We start from the raw sequence: 19,570 nt of genomic DNA, 5'->3' as shown, positions 1-19,570 counted from the left end.
TCTGTCAAATTGTAACAAAGTATGGTGAAAAACTTCTTACAGAAGTCTGCAGAGAGTATGGCCATTCAGATATTTGTATTGTGCAGATCTGTATGTCTAGATTATAAAATAAACAGTTCCCAAGTACAGAAAAAGTATCAAGAAAGTATCAGTTCACAAGTTTCAGAAAGTACAGGCATATCCCAAGTATATATTTGGGAATGTGTTTGAATATTTGAGCATGGGATAAGAGTTTTATTTCAATGTGCAATCATTTCACTAACACAGATGTGGTGATTTTCATATTAATTTCACTGAAAATGTATGTCATTTGATTCCATCCCTTTCAGATTTCTCATTAAAAAAAAAAAAAAAAGATTTCCTGGCAAAATTTTCTCTTCAATTATTCCAGATTTAAATGAGTGGAATTTTACTGATTGCAATTAACTCCAGATTATGCAGCAAACGTAAAGGGCCAGGAACAAATGGACACAATCTATTCTTACCATGCAGGGTTGTGGCTTTACACAGAAATAGCAAAGAAGAATTTAGTCCTTAATATGAAAAACACTAATCCAGATAGTGGTTAAAAATATATACACAAAGATGCAGGAAATTTGTAGTTATGATATTCACAGCAACCATAATCCAGTCACATTGCAAATATTTATTCATACATTTTACTGCATTCCCAGCAATTCAAAATACAGCACTAATTAAAAAAAAAAAAAGAGTTCAGACCTCTGTGGGAAACAACTCCAGTAGTTTGACTTGCATGATTAAATTCTAAATCATAGCAATTTCAATTCAAAACAAGCAATGCTATGTGGAGAAAATGTAGGAAACAGAAAAAGAATATACCCCAAGGTAGCAGTCTTTTATAGTTCAGATTTAATCCTATTCTCTTGCTTTTTCAAGATGTCATATATCCTTTAATCTCCTCCACGAGAAACAAATCCCGAAATCTCTTGAACTCATTTACATCCTTTGCACAGTTTGCACTGGAGGACAATTCCATTTAGAACATTTCATTTCCTAAATTTGTTCTTTAAGTCTACATTTTTCATCTACTCAACTCTTACGAATCTGATTGCATTTATATAAAAGTATATACACAGCATCAAATCTACAAAAGGCAAAAAGCTGTTTGTAATACATTACCTGGTCAATACCCCGCCCTTTGCACTGAAGAACAATTACTTCTAAAAGTTTGGCTGCGTGACGCTCTGCATCTTCTCCTGCATCTCCAGTTAATACCTAACATCAAGAATGATAATTCAGCCCAATAACATTGTACACAATGGAAGCACTCACACGCAATAAAAGACAGACATCGCAAGTGCACATGTATGCAGAGATATACGTTAAAACAAACAATGCTGAAGGGACATAAGACTGGAGAATTCAAACTGTGACCTTCATGCAAAATCTGTATAATTCTTTACAAATATTAACATTTTTCCTTGACATTGTTTCAGTGCTTGCCGTTTTCCTCAAGAAAATGGCAAGCACTGAAACAATCATTTTAAAAGTTATGAGTATCCTTGATAATTGGTATTTTCTGCCATGTGATTTCAGTTTTGGTGAATAATGGCACATTAACAGCTCGGTAATGTGAAGTCCTGTTTTCCACATAACAGATACAACACAAGCAACAACATGGCAAGTTTCTTTCACAATGCTCTATCCACATGCTTTATGGATGAAAGGGGGAATTAAATTTCCATGTCCATTTAATCTGTGGCCTCTGATAAGGATATCAGTTACAATTATGGAAGTGGTTTCTGTGATGCACCCACAGGGAACTGAACTAAGGCTTATTTCACCTTGATCAATCAACAACCACCAACTGGCAAGCATTGGTCACTCTTGTTTTGAATATTTAATGTTCAAACATCGTGAATGTGGACTATGACAAGGAGCATAAGTCTTACCTTTTTACACATAGTGTAAATGATTTCTAAATGTTTTGGATTAGACAATAAAGTATCAGTGTCAATGGTCACATAATTGTGCATGAGAGGCATCATATCTAAAAAAAAAAAAATATATTTTATATAAAAGCAACACCCCCAAAATTTTAACAATTAAGGCCCTGGCCCTGCAATGGGATCTACTAGCTTGGACCTCTAAGCATGACAGCAATCCTAAACATTCTGCATACATCTACCTGTGCTAACAGTTACCTTTGCAAGATGGGGTTTTAAAATGTAGATAGAGAAAAAGAATTAGAAAAGACATAACTACATTTTAGCTAATGAATTGATAGTTTCCTCATTTTAGGAATTTCCTTTGAGTTCTGGACCCACTACAATGTATAAAATTGACTTATTTGATGGAATGTCTCCAAGCAAATAACAGTGGTATTAGCACTCACCATATTCACAACAAAACCGAAGCACACGTGTCCTTTTGACTAATACAGACTAAAAGAAAGTAACTCTGTAAGATAACTTTTTGAAGCTGCATCTGCAAATAGTTACAATACCCTACAGTTTGGGAATAGTCATACCTGCAAAATATTCAAAGCAATCCTGCTGGAAAACTTCATATAGAACACCTAGAAGCTGCCACATTTGGGGGGAAATCATCTGGCAGGTCAAACTGTATGCCAAGGAGAGAATTTCTTCATAAAACTCTGAAGAGAAGAAAATTTGAGGTAGGGGTCTGTAAAAGAGAAGTTTTGCTTGCAAATACCATAATCTCTCAAACATAGGCCTCAGGCCATATAGCAATGAGCAGAGAGCTTTTTGGGAAAGTAAAAAGTGTACAAGTTTTGCTTGATAATGCTGAATGTTTTTAATACAGGGAACTGCTAGAAGTGTAAATGTAAACAAAAACCACTTCCCTTTACTTTCAAATCAAGTTAACATTTTATAGGGAACAAAGATTGATGCTTTTCAGTGCTCCAACACACAGAAGCTAATGTAATTTACTATTGCAGTTTTAGTGACATGGAAATAGGAGATGAAAACAAAAACTGATCTTCCTTTAGTTCTGAGAGAAAGTGGCCTGAGCTGAAGTCACTGACAAAGTACTCAGCAGGAAGATAATACTATTTGCTCTATAAAATTTAAAATTATTGCATTAGTAACCTTTTTCTGCCACATAAAATAAACTGGATACTTTAAAATGTCAGCTTCTGCATATACCTATTACGTGTTTCTGCAAAACGAGGCCAATGATCTGTAAACAAATGCTCTCCAACTGTTGAGTTATCTGAAATAAAAATAAGACACTTTATTTAAAAAGTTACAAATCAGAGTAACTTGATTCATTCCATTAACTATAATAAAACAAAAAACAGGACTATGTAGCACTTTAAAGACTAACAAGATGATTTAATAGGTGATGAGCTTTCGTGGGCCAGACCCACTTCCTCAGATCAAATAGTGGAAGAAAATTGTCACAACCATATATACCAAAGGATACAATTAAAAAAATGAACACATATGAAAAGGACAAATCAAATTTCAGAACAGAAGGGGGTAGGGGGGGGAGAAGGTAAATGTCTGTGAGCTAATGATATTAGAGGTGATAATTGGGGAAGCTGTCTTTGTAACGGGTAAGATAATTAGCATCTTTATTCAAACTTGAGTGTAAAGTGTCGAATTTAAGCATGAATGACAGTTCAGAGGATTCTCTTTCAAGTGAAGTCTTAAAAGGCCTTTGAAGCAGGATGCAGGTAATCAAGTCGTTGAGACAATGTCCTTTCTGGTTGAAATGGCAAGAAACTGTTTTTTCTTTGTGATCCTGTCTGATATCTGTTTTGTGGGCATTGACCCTTTGGCGAAGTGTCTGAGACATTTGTCCAATGTAGACACTTCGCCAAAGGATCAATGCCCCAATTATCACCTCTAATATCATTAGCTCACAGACATTTACCTCCCTCCCATCCCCCTTCTGTTCTGAAATTTGATTTGTCCTTTCATGTGTGTTCATTTTTTTAATTGTATCCTTTGGTATATATGGTTGTGACAATTTTCTTCCACTATTTGATCTGAGGAAGTGGGTCTGGCCCACGAAAGCTCATTAAACCATCTTGTTACTCTTTAAAGTGCTACATAGTCCTGTTTTTCGTTTCAGCTACACCAGACTAACACGGCTACATTTCTATCACTATTAACTATGTTAGTTTAGGTAAGCAGTTCTTCCAAGGAAAAGAGAGTTTCCATCCTGGTTTAAATGCTTTCAATTAGACTATTACAGGGACACAATCAGTGATAAGTACTCAGCTATTTTAAAAATTAAAAACAGGACTATGTAGCTATAGGTGATGAGCTTTCGTGGGCCAGACCCACTTCCTCAGATCAAAAAAGTGGGACTGGCCCACAAAAGCTCATCACCTAATAAACCATCTTGTTAGTCTTTAAAGAGCTACATAGTCCTGTCTTTTGTTTCAGCTACACCAGACTAACACGGCTACATTTCGATCACTATTTTAAAAATTAGTTTCCCCAATATCCTCCTTACAAATGTTCATGTAAGATTGAGCATCATTTTACTACTTCCTAACTAACGGTTGCTACCCATACGCTAACTGAAAGCTCCATCACACTGGAAGAGCGCCCACTTGCTCCAACTGCTGCATCCAAAGGATCTGAGGAGAGATCTCTACACACAAACTACATAGGGTTTAGGAGGAAAGAAAAGAAGTGATGTGAGAATAAAAAGAAAAGAAAAAGATGTTCCTGTCTTTTCCCTCTACAGAATGTCCCAGAAGACAGTATATGATTGAACTTGGGTTGTAGAAAAGGGTGTCGTTTGCTGAAATGAGCAGGTTTTACTATGATTAACTCTTTTATTGTTGTTGGCCTGGGAGATTGTATTTAGGAGTGAAAATTGTCTGAGAGTCACAAGAGAAGTGTAGGTCCACATTAGAAGTCACATAAAACCAACAAACACAGACATTTAAGTTTATTAACGGTAACATTGATTAAGGGCTCACTCCTGCAAGGAGTGGAGCACTCTGGTCCCCAGCCTAATAAAGCTCTTGAGCATATGCTCAGCTTTAAGCACAAGTAGTCCCATGGTACACTTTGTGCTTTTGAAAGAACAGCCACTTCTTTACATGCCTAAATACACAGATTTAAGAGTCTAATTGTAGGTTCTTTTTTAAATCTTCACCACAGCCTATTTCCATAAAAAGGCAGTAAATTGTGCTGTTCATTTATGGCTAAAAGATCCTGATCCTGTGTTAAGCATTATCTTACACTGAATACTATACAACAGTGAGCAGCTAAATTACCACAAAAAGACACAGATGGCCACTAGACTAAAAGCTGGACAAACCCCAAGAGAACAGTATTGCAGGCTACCAGTGCTAAAGCTAATTTTAGTTTAGTAAAATAGGTTTACTTCAGCATTGTGATGAGAACTTGTAAAAATCAAGGAGGCAGAATGATTTAGGACACTGATTTTCCCAACTTTTTAGGCTGTGTACTCCTTTCTAAAGAGTCTATGGCACACCCATCTCAGATAGTCAGAAGTGACAAGTGGTGAGAGGCACACATGTTTTCAAATGTTCAAAAAACCCCACCCTGAGGAGGAATGTTTGGGGGAAAGTCCTGTTGGGTGGCACTGGGGAAGGGAATGGTATCTCCATGCCTTGACGCACATTCCAAAACTTGTCATTCAAAGAGGGGGGGGGAAGGTTGGGCCCGAGGAGAAGGCAGCATTCCCTCCCCAAGTTCTGCTGTAAGCAAGTCAAGGGTGGAAGTGGTGCTCTACACCCGAGCCTCACTGTGCAGAGCTGCCCCCACCAATGTTCCTCTACGCCCTTTAACATGGCACACAGTTTGAAATCCTCTGTACAAAATGAAATGAATGGTCTGCCATTTCAGGATTTTTCTTGCACATCCCTAGCGAGTATGAGTACCCACTTTGAAAACTACTGATCTAGGACAATGCATCTTTATTCTGTAATACCAGCTGAGCTCAGAGCTACCCAATGATCGTGTGACATTGAACAAGTCAATTGACCTTCTTTGTACCTCAATTAACGCAGCTGTAAAATCAGAAAAAAACCTTATGATGAGATTTACCTAGTAATGAAATTAGAAAAAATTGTTCCTCCTGTAGATAGCTCATGAATATACAAAGCCTACAACTCATCCTGCAATACAATTATACATTGCTCAATATCCACAATTCCATCCAGGGAACTGCTGAGTTAAACATCAAAAATGTTAAGTTGCCATAACCAATAGTTATCATATTGCAGTTACTGTGAATCATAACAAATGTTCTCAGAATTTAGTTTAAAACATATTTTGTAGTAGACCTAAAGATTTTTCTAGTAATATTTGCTGTAGTACCTGCTAAAGAGTTATTTCTTCTGAAATGTCAGTTCTCTCTTAAAAATAAATATTGTACAACTGAAAAGTAGCATTTTACATTGAGCTTTAAATTCACGTTTACTAAGAAGGATCAGTTCATCCTAATACATCAAACTACATAACAATAACTTGCTCTTTTCAAACTCAAGCAATTTAATATACAATAAAATTGCATGTTGCAATGAATAAAAGGAGAGATGACAAGATGTGTAACAGAGTAATCTCACCTCTTTGTGATCTTCCACAACTGTTAGAATAGTGTCAATAGTGTGTAAGATTCCCATGGCCATCACTGTTTTGTCCTCCATTTCCTCATATTCTTCACTCTGAAGAACTTTCCCAAATATCTCAGCCTTACCAAAAAAAAAAAAAAAAAAAAAAAAAAAAAAGAGATTAGAAAGGAGCAAACAGATCTTCTAAAGCAGGAATGGGGAACTTTTTGGGGTCAGGGGCTGCTGGCCCCACAGAAAATCAGTTGGGGGCTGCATACAAGTGAGAAGAAAAGAAACCCAACCCAATACCTCACATAAAACCAAACCCTTGACTGAGAAAGGTTCCTCCTCTTGCACACTAGAACCTAGGAGGGCCCAGGCTAGTAGATTTTGTATATTCCAGCCCTGTGGTGTGGCAGCGGGGCGGCTGGAGAGCCAGTGTGGGTTCCTCAATGTTGGAAGGAGCCCCGAGCCTCAGGGGCTATATCCAAGTAAGCCAGGGGCTGCATCCAGCCCCAGGACCTGAGGTTCCCCACCACTATTCTAAAGGGAACTCATGTTCCAATTTGCTTTGTAGGAAATGAGGTGTTGCCTTTTGACCAATAATAAAGTGGCTGCAGTGTCTTCGAATTATTATAGGGATGTTAATTGGTTAGCATACTTACTAGTAGGAGACTTAAGCATACTTAAGCATGAGACTTACTTGTATGCTTACCAGTTAACTGACCCATGCCAGTTAAGTCTGGTGGTGGCCAGCTTTGCTGGCCTGAGCAGTACCAGCAGCCTTTGGTTGGCTAGCTGGCAGGCAGAACCTCAGGTGTGGCAAGGCCACATGGCCATGGGAGGGCCAGTGGCAGGACACCACTCTTACAGCAAGGCTCAGCAGAGGAACCTACGTTAAAACGGTTAACTGGTTAAGTGCCATCATTTAATCATTTTAACATCCTTACTATCAAAATAAACAAAACTATTGTAATTTTAAGGATTAAGGTTTAACTTTTTGAAGGAAAACTGTCAGGTAGCTTAACCCTCCACATTTACATTTGTGGGGGCTGGGTGGAAGGTTTGTATCTGTTTCAGTTAAATGTTTTTAAAAACCATCAATGAAAACAGCTTATGTTAACGCTAACACATGTCGTATATGCGGACCAGAATTTGACGCCATCATTCTACTGCATGAATAGGCAGAGGGCAAAACAGACCAGAACTGAAAAACTAGATGACTCATCTATTTTCATCATCCAAGATGAAATCTAAAAGGACACAGAATATACAGTGAAAAGCACATCAGATTTTAAAGATTCTTTATTTCAAACAATCAAAGAGGCTGTAAGCAAAATTGGAGGGAATTTAAAAAAATATTTTAAAGTTAGCATCCCTTTAAAAATGTGCATTTCAAACAAGCTTGAAACTGTATTTAATGAGTGAGGGTATGTCTAGACTACATGGTTTTTAAAAAAAACTGCACTTTTTTTTAAAAACTTCACCTGCGCCCACACTGCAATTGCATTCTTTCAAAATTTAATCAAAAGATCACAGAGGTTTTTTCGACAGTGGTAAACCTCAAATTACGAGGAAGAACGCCTTTTTCGAAAGAGCTCTTTCAAAAAAAGGCGTGTGTGGACACAGAACAGGGACATTTTTCAAAAGAAGAGGCAATCGATCAAAGCACAAGTGCCCTGGTGGCCATTTTGTGATTAGCAATCAATGCTTTCTTTCGAGAGAGCATACATGCAGTCCAGACACTCTCTTTTGAAAAAGCAGATCGCTTTTTCAATCTGGTCTTGGAGCAGATGCTCTCTTTCAAAAGAAACGTTTTGGAAAGAGCTCTTTCGAAAAAGCTTCTTTTAAAAGAAGCTTGCAGTCTAGACATACCCTGAGGTCTATGACTGTGACTACAGTATTGTTCTACTGTCTCTTACCAGGTGTTGCGTCATGTCGACAGCGATGGTAGCTACTTCCTGATTGTATTCACAGATCATCTTTTGGATCACATTAGTAAGATCATCATTTTCTGTCTCTCTAACGATGTGTAACAGCTCCTGCATAACAGGCCTGACATATGGCTTCACATATTCCTTTGCTAATATGAGAACAAAACCAAATTAGAAAAAGTCAACTTTCCACAAAAACAAATATACAATCAGTCTTAGTTCTTAGGGCCCTTCCTGTTCTCCCAAGAAAAAACACAACTATTCATTTCAAGTAAAAGTTGAGTCAGTCTAAAACTGTACTTTTTAGATAAAAGCATATTATGTAATTTATATAATTATACATCCACACCACTTAGAATTATGTCCACAGAAATGATGTACTTCTAAGAGAGACATGCACATCTAGTATCTGGTCCTAAACATGCCCACTATTTCAATTCAATGTTAAAAGATACCATTCAGTTTGTTAACTGAATTATGCTGATTGAGTTTTCTTTTGTTCAGAAATTTGTCAGAAAAATCTGTAACCAAATGTTCCATGATGTACATTGTAGCTAATAAGCAAATGAACTTGTCTAGATTTGATTAAATGTTCCAGAGATCTCTCTCTAAATTCAACAACTGTTTATATACACCTGCAGCAAAATTATAGCAATATATCATCTAGGCAGGGAAAATAATCAGTATATACCTCTATGAACCATTGCCGCATACCTTGCTCCTGATTGCTTATTAATGCCTGAAGAGCTATGGCAGCTTCTACTTTAACAGGCATTTCCTTATCATCAATCAAGCTCTTCTTTGTCAGCTCTACTGCATTCCTTAGGTTGAGTTCATTGTGGAATTTCAAAGTGCTGAATGAATGAAGAACCCAACAGGACTGTCGTACAAGAAGAAAGAGAGTCAGGCGCTACCGCAGTTATAACATTCTTTAAAGAATTTCAGTTATATGCTAACAGTTCTTAATCTATTTTAAATTGATGCATTTTTATTTGAACATTTACAGAATATACATGTGGACTACATACTCTGGAGGTTTCAAACATTTATAGAGTCAATATATAACTGAAATTGTTGTATTAAGCTTCTAACAGGTTAGGAACAAGCGAGATTGGGATTTATTTTTAAAAAGATGCTCACTTAGCAGGAAAATTAATATTTCATTACTGACTGATGTGGGCACAGCAGGGAAAAGTTTGGAGATTAAACCCAGATCATCCTCAAAATGGCATTAACAGTTCTATGAAAATTTGATTTGGCTTTAGCTCAAACTATTGAGATTTGCTACCAAATAATTAAATACCCATATAAAAGTAGGGCTTAAAGAACCTCAAGAGATCATCTAGTCCATGGTCCTGTACTAAGATAGGATCGTGTATGCCTAGACCATCTCTAACAGGCATGCCTACCGTATTCTTAGAAGCTGCCAAAGAGGGAAATTCCATAACTTCACTTGGTTACCTATTCCAGTTTTTAACTATCCTTATACTTTGAAAGATTTTCCTACTAGCTAACCTACATTTCCCTTGCTGCAGATTAAGCCAATTGTTTCTTGTCCTACCTTCAGAGACATGGAGAACAACTGGTCTTTATAACAGCCCTCAATATATTTTAGGACTTATTGGGTCCTCCCTTACACTTCTATTCTCAAGATTAAGCAGGTTTTTTAATATAGGTTTTCTAAATTATTTATTTATTTTTGCTCTCTCCTGGGACTTTTCCATTTTATCCACATCGTTCTTAAGAGTATTGTGCCCAAAACTGGATACAATCTTACAAGGACTGTGACAGGTTACCATTTATCTAATGCTCAAGTTTTCCAATTACAGGCAGTCCCGGTTACGTACAAGATAGGGACTGTAGGTTTGTTCTTAAGTTGAATCTGTATGTAAGTTGGAACTGGCGTCCAGATTCAGCCGCTGCTGAAACTGACCGCCAGTTCTGACTTGCATACAGATTCAACTTAAGAACCCCAAGTCAGCTGCTGCTGAAACTGATCAGCCACTGATTCCAGGAAGCCCGGGGCAGAGCAACTGTGCCTCGGGCTTTCTGTAGTCAGCGCTGGTCAGTTTCAGCAACGGCTGACTTGGGGACGCCTGGGGCAGAGCAGCTGGGGTGCTGCTGGGTTGCTCCAGTAGCGCCGCTCCTCGGTGCTACTGGACCAACCCAGCAGCACCCCAGCTGCTCTGCCCCAGGCGTCCTGATTCAGCTGCTGCTGAAACTGACCAGACGGTCCCCAGCAGACCAGGGGCACCGCGAGCAAACCAGCCGGGGCTGCGGCTTTGCTCTCAATGCCCCTGGTCTGCTGGAGACGGTCCCCAGCAGACCAGGGGCACCGGGAGCAGCTTTTCTCACCCCGGACGTCGAGGTGGCTGACCGCTGCCTTCGAGCTCCGGGGCGAGAAAGCCTCGTTCGTAAGTGCGGATCCGACGTAAGTTGGATCTGCGTAAGTCGGGGACTGCCTGTAGATCAAAACAGTATGCTAAAAGGGAGCCATGTGAGATATGGAGACATGGATCACCTAGAATTTCAAACATCTATATTTTTACTTGCATATCATTTCAGATAGAAATGCTGAAAAAGTTTCTGTACAATGCAGTTACTGAGAAATAAATAATTGTTTGTGGCACATGTGGGAACTGCTACATTTCAGCCTGCTATTCAGCGTGAAAACCCCATAAAGAAACTAATCAGACAAATATTGCACTCTATAAACTTCAGTAAACTTACTCTAGCTCTGAGATACCCCAAGTTAGACATGAACAATGGAAATACGTGATTCTGTAGCATCAGCTCCATCTGATCCTTGAATACACTCTTCTGTTGAAGCAAACAAAAATTAAGTTATAGACATCTTTATATTTGGATACACTGTATTATTAGTAACCCTCTTTTACTGTCTAATGGCAGACTAATAAAACCATTCTCTGTCTTCATATAAATTATTTCTACTACATTAATATGCAAAATAATTTCTAAATGGCAGTTTGACATAGGAGCAGGAGGCATACACAGGAGGCTAGACAACATATCGTTGGAACACTTTAACCACTATCTTCAGGACCAGAAGAAGCCTACAAGACCAGAAGCTACTTTTGCTATGAACAGATGTCATGGCAATCCCTGTGTCCAAGACTCCAATTGTTGCTGGAACATATTTTGTAACATGGTTCCATTTCATCAGTAAAGCAGGACAGCACAAGGAACTGTTTTGTAACAGGGCAGGTAGTCTGAGAGAAATGGCTGACAGGACTGTTACAACGGGAAGAGAACGAAGTGGTTCAAGTAATTTTAATGAAAACCCCTTCAAATTGGTATTTTACAGCAAAAATCATTTCATGTACCGTATATACTCGAGTATAAGCCGAGTTTTTCAGCACATTTTTTGTGCTGAAAAATGCCCCCCTCGGCTTATACTCGAGTCAGCGTCTCGAGAACTGAGGCGGGCGGGCTCAGCGCGTCTCTGCCGCCGGCCGGGTCTAGCCGCGTGAGCCCGGAGCTCCGGCCCCGGTAACCGAGGCGCCCGGGGCGGGGGCGCTGCCGGGAGCGGGCTGGGCTCCGTGTGTCGGGGGCCGTCGCTGCGCGGGGCGCTCGGAGCCTCTGCTGGCCGCTTGGGTTGCGGGTGCGCCCGCAGGTGCTGCTTGGAGCCAGCGGCCTCGCCCCGGGGCCGCCGGCAGGGAGGCTCGGGGAGCAGCCGAGAGGGGCTCTGGCCTGGGAAAGGTCCCTTCAGGGGCTCATTGGATTGGCGGGAGGACTTTGAGGACTGTGTTGTGATCTTCTAATATTTAACATTATTTATTTATTTATTTCTCCTACCAAGAAATCTTAAGCACTTGCACTGAATTTGTCCTAAAAGGTAAAACCCTGCATGTAAAGTTTATTGTCCAGTGAGATCTATTAGATGATCATTAATTAATATACAATCGCTCTCAACTTATGACGCTGAGCTGTATACTCCTTACACAATATGTGGAATACAGGGGATGGAGTGGGTGGATTCTATAAGGAGTGGGGCTTATGAGAAGTAAGAGGGGTCAAAAAGGAGGGACGGGGCCTGGCGCCACCCCATCCTAAAAATTCTTTTTTTTATCCTGTTAGAAATGGATCCCAATATCGGTACTTCTAATCCTGGACCAAAACAAAAACGCAGGTCATACGAAGCTGGTTTAAAACTTAAGGTTGTGTCAAGAGCAGAAGAAAGCAATAACAGTATTGCAAGTAGGGAATTTAGTGTTGACGAAAAACAAGTAAGGGAGTGGCGGAAAATGAAAGCTGACTTGGAAAAGATTCCAAAGGCAAAAAAAGCTCGACGTGGTTTAACGACTTCATATGGGGCTCTAGAGACTGAATTGCATAAATGGGTTATGGAGTGTCGTCAAAATGGTTACTGTGTAACACGCATGGGAATTCGCTTACGTGCCCTTCAAATGGCTAAAGATGACAAATTTAAAGCACCAGGCACTGAAAATTTTGTTGCATCAGCAGGATGGTGTACCCGCTTCATGAATAGGTTTGCCCTATGTTTGCGGCAAAGAACGAAGATTTCACAGAAGCTGCCAAAAGACCTTGATGAAAAAGTGATGTCATTCCATTCATTCATCATAAAACAAAGAAGGATCCATAACTATGACCTGGGAGATATTGGGAATATGGATGAAACGCCTATGACCTTTGATCTTCCAAGCAACAGAACTGTGGCAAGTTTGGGAGACAAAACTATTTTACTAAGAACCACAGGAAATGAAAAAAACCATTTCACAGTCGTTCTGTCATGTTTGGCTAATGGAACTAAGCTGCGGCCTGTCATTATTTTTAAAAAAAAAACCTTGCCTAAAAAGGTCAAATTCCCACCACGAATTCTAGTGCGTGCACATATTAAAGGCTGGATGGATGAAGACAGAACAAAAAAATGGCTGGAAGAAATTTGGAACGGACGACCAGGAGCAACCTTAAAGAAAAAACCATCATTGCTAGTTTGGGATATGTTCAGAGCCCACACATCTGATGACATAAAAAAATTGGCAAAGTCTTCTCAAGTTACTTTGGCAGTTATTCCAGGTGGGCTTACATCTGTATTGCAGCCCCTAGATGTGTGTTTAAATAAACCTTTCAAAGACCGTGTGCGAAAGATGTGGCATGAATGGATGTCATCTGGTCAAGCTCGACTGACAAAAGTTGGAAATCTGAGGAAGCCAGACATAGAATTGATAGCACAGTGGGTTCGTGATGCATGGGAAGAGATTCCAGAGGACCTGGTGCAACGCGCCTTCAAGAAATGTGGCATTAGTAATGCTATGGATGGCAGTGAAGACAGCGCTTTGTACGAGAACGACAGCAGTGATGGTGATGACTGTGAACTCAGTGATGATGACAATGTCTATGCTGATAACCTCACACCAGCTGAAGCTCTGTTTGGACATACAGATGATGAGGAGGAGAACTCCAGTTTTGAAGGATTTTAGCTCTTGTGTGTTAGCTTGGTTGCTGATTGAGCTAAGGTTGTTGTACTTTTAAAGTTACGGTATTTTTGATACCGTATTGTTTTTGTTGACCCCCTTTTCCACTTACAGAGCTAGGTTATTGTTTTTCTTTGAAATAAATATTCATGTAATTTTATTGGTATCTATCTTCATTTTTTACATTTACCAGTAGCTGCCTCATTTCCTACCCTAGGCTTATACTCGAGTCAATATTTTTTCCCAGTTCTTTGTGGTAAAATTAGGTGCCTCGGCTTATATTCTGGTCGGCTTATACTCGAGTATATACGGGTACATCATAAGCATGATTCAGAGTTCATCATGTTTAAGCTAATGTTTTAAATTAGAGAGGCAAGTTGATAAAAGATTCTGATCACCAACTTGTAGGCCCTCATCCATTTACCTTCAATAAAATATCTGCTAGAGAACCCATCACATGCAATGCTCCATCTTTCTTCCTGGGGTCAATGTTTGGTTCTGTGAGGATTTGATAGCAAAATGCCATCATCTTCGGTAATACCTATACATAGTAAGACACAAAGAGAAAGTGTAGGATAAGTTGTATGCGGTGTCATTAAACAGATTTAATATAATGGTTCATTAGCATCTTTATTTTAAAGTTTGGAAATTCAGGAACTTAAGGCTTCTGTATAGTATCAATGTGAACTAACTCACATTGCCCATAATATGTATAATGGGAACATGAAAATCTTTTTTTAGTTAACATGGAAAGCCCTATCATAAGCTTCTTTTTAATCACAGTCTCAAAAATTGTCAAAAAATAGATGCATCTGCCTAAAATTTCAAATTATTCTTAAGTGAGGTACAATTTTTTTTAAACTTGAAAGTAAAATTAGAAAATGGGATCTGGAGATACACGAGTTCAAACCAGGCAGTAATCTCACTTAGTAAATGTTTTCCTTCTTTTCTGACTCATTCTATGTAAATTCCAGAACAGCAAGACCTAAAAACTCCAGATTAAAGCAAATCTATTGGTCTTGACAAGATTTGGAAAGGTCTCTTGGCTGAATCATTTATTTAATATGGTTTCACATACATTATATGCTTCAAGGACCTATAAAATAAAGACTCTAATGCAGATTGTTAAAGTGGGTATGGTGGCAGGCAAGGAACCATGTTGGGGCAGGTGAGAGGAAAGATCATAGACTATATAAGTAGATTTTAAGTGATCTGAGTTTTAAGCAAAGGAAAAGTTCATATCTATTTCCATCCAACTGCTCTAGAAAGATAATCAGAGCGTGAAAAATTTACTTATTCACCAATCAGCCTGAAAGACCAAGGTACTTACTCAGAGTGGAAAATACTTGTCCTGTTACACCACACAAAACTATAACAATTGCCATTTAAGGGAATATAAATAGTCATATACTGTTTATCATGCACTACAGTTAATATTCACTGCCAAACAATTTAATACACTTTAAAATGCAACTTATTCAGTCTCTTTTCCTTTCCTCATACCATCTATCCTTTTCAGGTTCCATGTCATTTTTCCATCTCTTCCCCCTTCATTCCCTAATAACATTTCACAGTCTATCCTTTCTTGGCAGTCTTCAGTGTCTTTTTTCATATACTGTGTTCCCTACCTTCTTTTCTTTGAATTGTTAGATCTTCCACCAACTTTCTCAATACTGCATTTTTTCTAATATATGTTCTAGCCATCCCTCATTTCCTGTTACCACCTCATTCACAAAGTGTTGAGAAAATTACCACATACATCATAGCCAAAATACTAAACCGTTAGCCAAAGACTGGTACGAAAGTAGGGGGACATGACTGCAGCTCAGAGGCAACATTCAGGTGAGAAATGAACCTCCCCCCAACAATTATTGGGAAAGGGGATGATGTTGGGATTGATACCAAGGTGCTATTCTATGAGCAAGGATGGCCTGACATACTTAACTCTGGTTGGTATGTAAATACTACATTTGAATCCCACAGTTTTGGCTGCTGGAACAAAGTAGTATTCTCTTTTGTTACCCAAAAGCCGTCCTGGCTGCTACACGACGATGTAGGGTTCTCTCCTATTTTTTAGGGTTTTCCTTCCCAGTAAGCAGTTCTCATGCCTTTTTCTTCTGCACCAACCAGAACTTTCCCAAGAAACAGCAGACAGAAACCAACTTGATTCTCATCAGTTCAACAGCTGCCTACTGGATTCTAAATAGCAACAGTGAAAACTAATGTGAATCAGATCCCCTTCTTCTCCCTTTGCTAAGGCTTAAGCAGCTCTGGGCCTCAGAGACTTTTGGGTTGTCTGTCTGCAGACTTGGGAAGACATTACTGCATCTGATGACACATGGTTCACATCTGGAAGGTTAATCTTTGCAACCATAATCACTAGAAACGTAATATAAAATAGAAATTGAAATTTTGATTACAAAATTGACAGTACAGGCAGTCCCCGGGTTACGTACAAGATAGGGACTGTAGGTTTGTTCTTAAGTTGAATCTGTATGTAAGTCGGAACTGGCGTCCAGATTCAGCCGCTGCTGAAACTGACCGCCAGTTCTGACTTACATACAGAATCAACTTAAGAACCCCAAGCGTCCCCAAGTCAGCTGCTGCTGAAACTGATCAGCAGCTGATTCCAGGAAGCCTGGGGCAGAGCAACTCTGCCTCAGGCTTCCTGTAGTCAGCGCTGGTCAGTTTCAGCAGAAGCTGACTTGGGGACGCCTGGGGCAGAGCAGCTGGGGTGCTGCTGGGTTGCTCCAGTAGCGCCGCTCCTCGGCACTACTGGAGCAACCCAGCAGCACCCCATCTGCTCTGCCCCAGGTGTCCTGATTCAGCCGCTGCTGAAACTGACCAGCAGCGGCTGAATCAGGACCAGAGCAGCTGGGGTGCTGCTGGGTTGCACCAGTAGCGCCCAGAGCGGCGCTGCGGGACCAACCGGCAGCACCCCAGCTGCTCTGCCACAGGCGTCCGGAGAAAAGCCTAGTCTGCTGGGGGGGGGGGGCGTACTAGCTGCGCCCCCCCCACCCCAGCAGACCAGGAAGACTCGGGCGGCGGACCGAGATGCACCGCAGTCCCGCCGCCTGGGTCCTCCGCGGCTTTGCTCCCCGTCTCCCTGGTCTGCTGGAGACCAGCAGACCAGGGAGACGGGGAGCGCCTCTGAGGACGCCGGCAGCGGAGCAGTCCAGGCGCGCCTGGGGTGCCCCGCTGCCCGAGCCCCCCCCTCGGCTTTGCAAAGCGCGGGGAAGCCGGCGGCGGGGCAGTCCAGGAGCGCCTCGCTGCCCGAGCCCCCCCCCCCCCCCCCCGCGGCTTTGCAAAGCCGCGGGGGGGGGGGGGGGGCTCGGGCAGCGAGGCACCCCAGGCGCGCCTGGACTGCCCCGCCGCCGGCTTCCCCGCGCTTTGCAAAGCCGCGCGGGTGGGGGGGTGGGGGGGGGGGTGGGGGGGGGGCTCGGGCAGCAAGGCTGCCCCGCTGCCCGAGCCCCTCCGCGGCTTTGCTCTGCGTCTTCCTGGTCTGCAGACCAGGGAGACGCAGAGCAAAGCCCCAGAGTACACGGGCGGCAGGACCGCGAGGTCCCGCAGTCCGTGTACTCTGGGGCAGCCCCGTTCGTAACTGCGGATCCGACATAAGTCGGATCCGCGTAAGTCGGGGACTGCCTGTATTCATCCAGTGCAAGGTAAATTCTTAAAGGTCTCAGAATAATATAGAACCATTTGAGATAGACAGATGCACTTCTAATGAAATATTTTTTTTTTTAAAAGAATAATTCAGTACCTCTTTTCGCTTCTTTGCTGCGGTGTAGAGGAGATTCTGGGCTGCTGTTGTAGGGGATGCATAATCTTCAAACACATCTAACAATGTTTAAAGAAAGTGTTTTCAGTCACTGAGTACAATTTAATAATAAAATTCTCACAGATAGCTTTCAAATATACTGTAGAGTAAGAGCTTTGGATGGATGTCACAGAACCAGGGTGACAAAAGAACATTACATTTATTCATGGTACTGTTCATCCTCTGGATTATGATAACTGAGTTTTGATCATCTGTGACTAGTGTTTGTCAACTGCCAAATACCAATCATTCTCTTTTTAGGAGATTTATTTTTTTCTGATGTATCTAAGGGTATGTCTACACTACAGCACTATTTCGAATTAACTTAATTCAAAATAACACATCTATACACAAAAACTATTTCGAAATAGCGTTTTGCTATTTTGAAATAGCACGTCCACACTGAGTGGACCCTGAACCGAAGTTAAGGCTGGCCGGAACCAGTGCTGGCAGGGCATCAGGTTAGGACTTAGTGTGTGGGGCTAATGCCTGAGGCTAACTGAGCTCTGTGCTTAAAGGGACCCTACTCCCACCCCGGACAGACAGTTCTCAGGGTTCCCCGCTTTGTCTACCTCGATGAAGGACAGCAAAGCAGTCCTGTCTTGGAATGCCTGGACTTCCTGAACTCGGGACACCACAGCACTCGGCCACATGAAGCCAGAGCGGCCCCTGGGCACGCCGGTGCGTCTCGTGGGGTTGTTGCCATCAGACCGGCTGCACTTGCTGCAGGCTGCCATCCGGGGGGGCCCATTGGGGGGCTGTCAGGATCCAGGAGGCCCTGAGGGAGAGCGTCCACCCAGAGGAGCCCTCAGAGCCTCCCCGGTCCTCCCCACCGGGGGCTCGTACCTCATTCCTTCCTCACGTCCTTCCACTTACCCCTCCTTAGTCCCCCTTCCTGATGTCAAATAAAAGGCATGTGTGCTCAAAAATGGAAACTGGGTTTATTGAACAAAACTGGGGAAGGGGGAGGGATGAGCCTGTGGGGAGAGTAGGAAACGGAGGTGGGAGAGGGGAAGAGAGAGGGTGGAAGAGGGGAGGGGGAAACCTGGAAGGAGGGAGCTGGAAGGGGGAAGCAAGAGGAAGAAGGGGGAGGGGAAGCTCAGGGCTCAGGGTCTCGCCGGACCAACTTGACTTTCATGCAAACCTGCTCCTAGGTTCGCATGTGGCCTTTGGTGGCTAGACTGGCAGCTATCCTACCATAGACGGCCGCGTTCCTCCGTCTAGTGCGGAGATCATGGACGTTAAGGGCATCACCCCCCAAACCTGAATAAGGTCCATGATCTCCACCCTGGACCAGGAAGGCACCCGCCTTCTCCAGCCCCTGTCAGGCTCCTGGGAGCTTTCAGACTGCTCCTGGGGAGCGGTGGAGGGCTGGCTGCCAGTGGCTTTCTGGCTCATGTTTTGGCACAGTGGTGAATACAGTATTGTAACTAGAGGAACCTACAGTGCACAATTATGGCAAAGACAGGGAGCACACATTTACCAAATTTCATGCGAATGTACTCATATGGATCTTCTTGCCACAGCTCTTCATCCTCATCTTTATAACACATTAGGGAGAAAATCACTTCTTCAGATATACTCTAAGAGCAGAGAAATCAAATATGTTCAAACGCACGAAACGTATTTCAAGTATAGCTTCTCCCCACCACTATATTGTACCTTTTTGTAATAAATAAGGTTAGTTATCTTAAATTATTTTTCTCACTGGGATAGTCTTATGACATACACATTGCATTTTTAATGGGCTCAGCAGTAAGTTTTACTCCATCATGCTATAGTACAACCCAAAGAATATAGCATAGGGCATAATCTAATAGCAGCAGAACAT

The 19,570-nt window shown here is 41.6% G+C and overlaps 1 protein-coding gene across 1 annotated transcript in view; it reads right to left on the bottom strand.

The window, feature by feature from the left end:
* The window catches only part of IPO8 (importin 8), a 74,813-nt gene that overhangs the window by 20,881 nt on the left and 34,362 nt on the right, over window positions 1–19,570 (bottom strand). Inside the window, exons 10-20 of the mRNA XM_075940701.2 lie at window positions 19,223–19,322; window positions 17,683–17,759; window positions 14,344–14,460; window positions 11,194–11,283; window positions 9,178–9,343; window positions 8,452–8,612; window positions 6,545–6,670; window positions 3,132–3,198; window positions 2,492–2,617; window positions 1,914–2,011; window positions 1,141–1,236 (exon numbers count right to left, since the gene is read on the bottom strand). Coding sequence (XP_075796816.1) covers window positions 1,141–1,236; window positions 1,914–2,011; window positions 2,492–2,617; window positions 3,132–3,198; window positions 6,545–6,670; window positions 8,452–8,612; window positions 9,178–9,343; window positions 11,194–11,283; window positions 14,344–14,460; window positions 17,683–17,759; window positions 19,223–19,322 — 1,224 coding nt within the window. The remainder of the gene's footprint in view (window positions 1–1,140; window positions 1,237–1,913; window positions 2,012–2,491; window positions 2,618–3,131; window positions 3,199–6,544; window positions 6,671–8,451; window positions 8,613–9,177; window positions 9,344–11,193; window positions 11,284–14,343; window positions 14,461–17,682; window positions 17,760–19,222; window positions 19,323–19,570) is intronic.

The sequence above is a fragment of the Pelodiscus sinensis genome, chromosome 1 (genome assembly GCF_052426305.1).
Source record: "Pelodiscus sinensis isolate ZL-2025 chromosome 1, ASM5242630v1, whole genome shotgun sequence".
Lineage (NCBI taxonomy): Eukaryota > Metazoa > Chordata > Testudines > Trionychidae > Pelodiscus > Pelodiscus sinensis.
The sequence above is the reverse complement of the archived record's forward strand: the minus strand, read 5'-3'. Positions and strand labels throughout refer to the sequence as shown.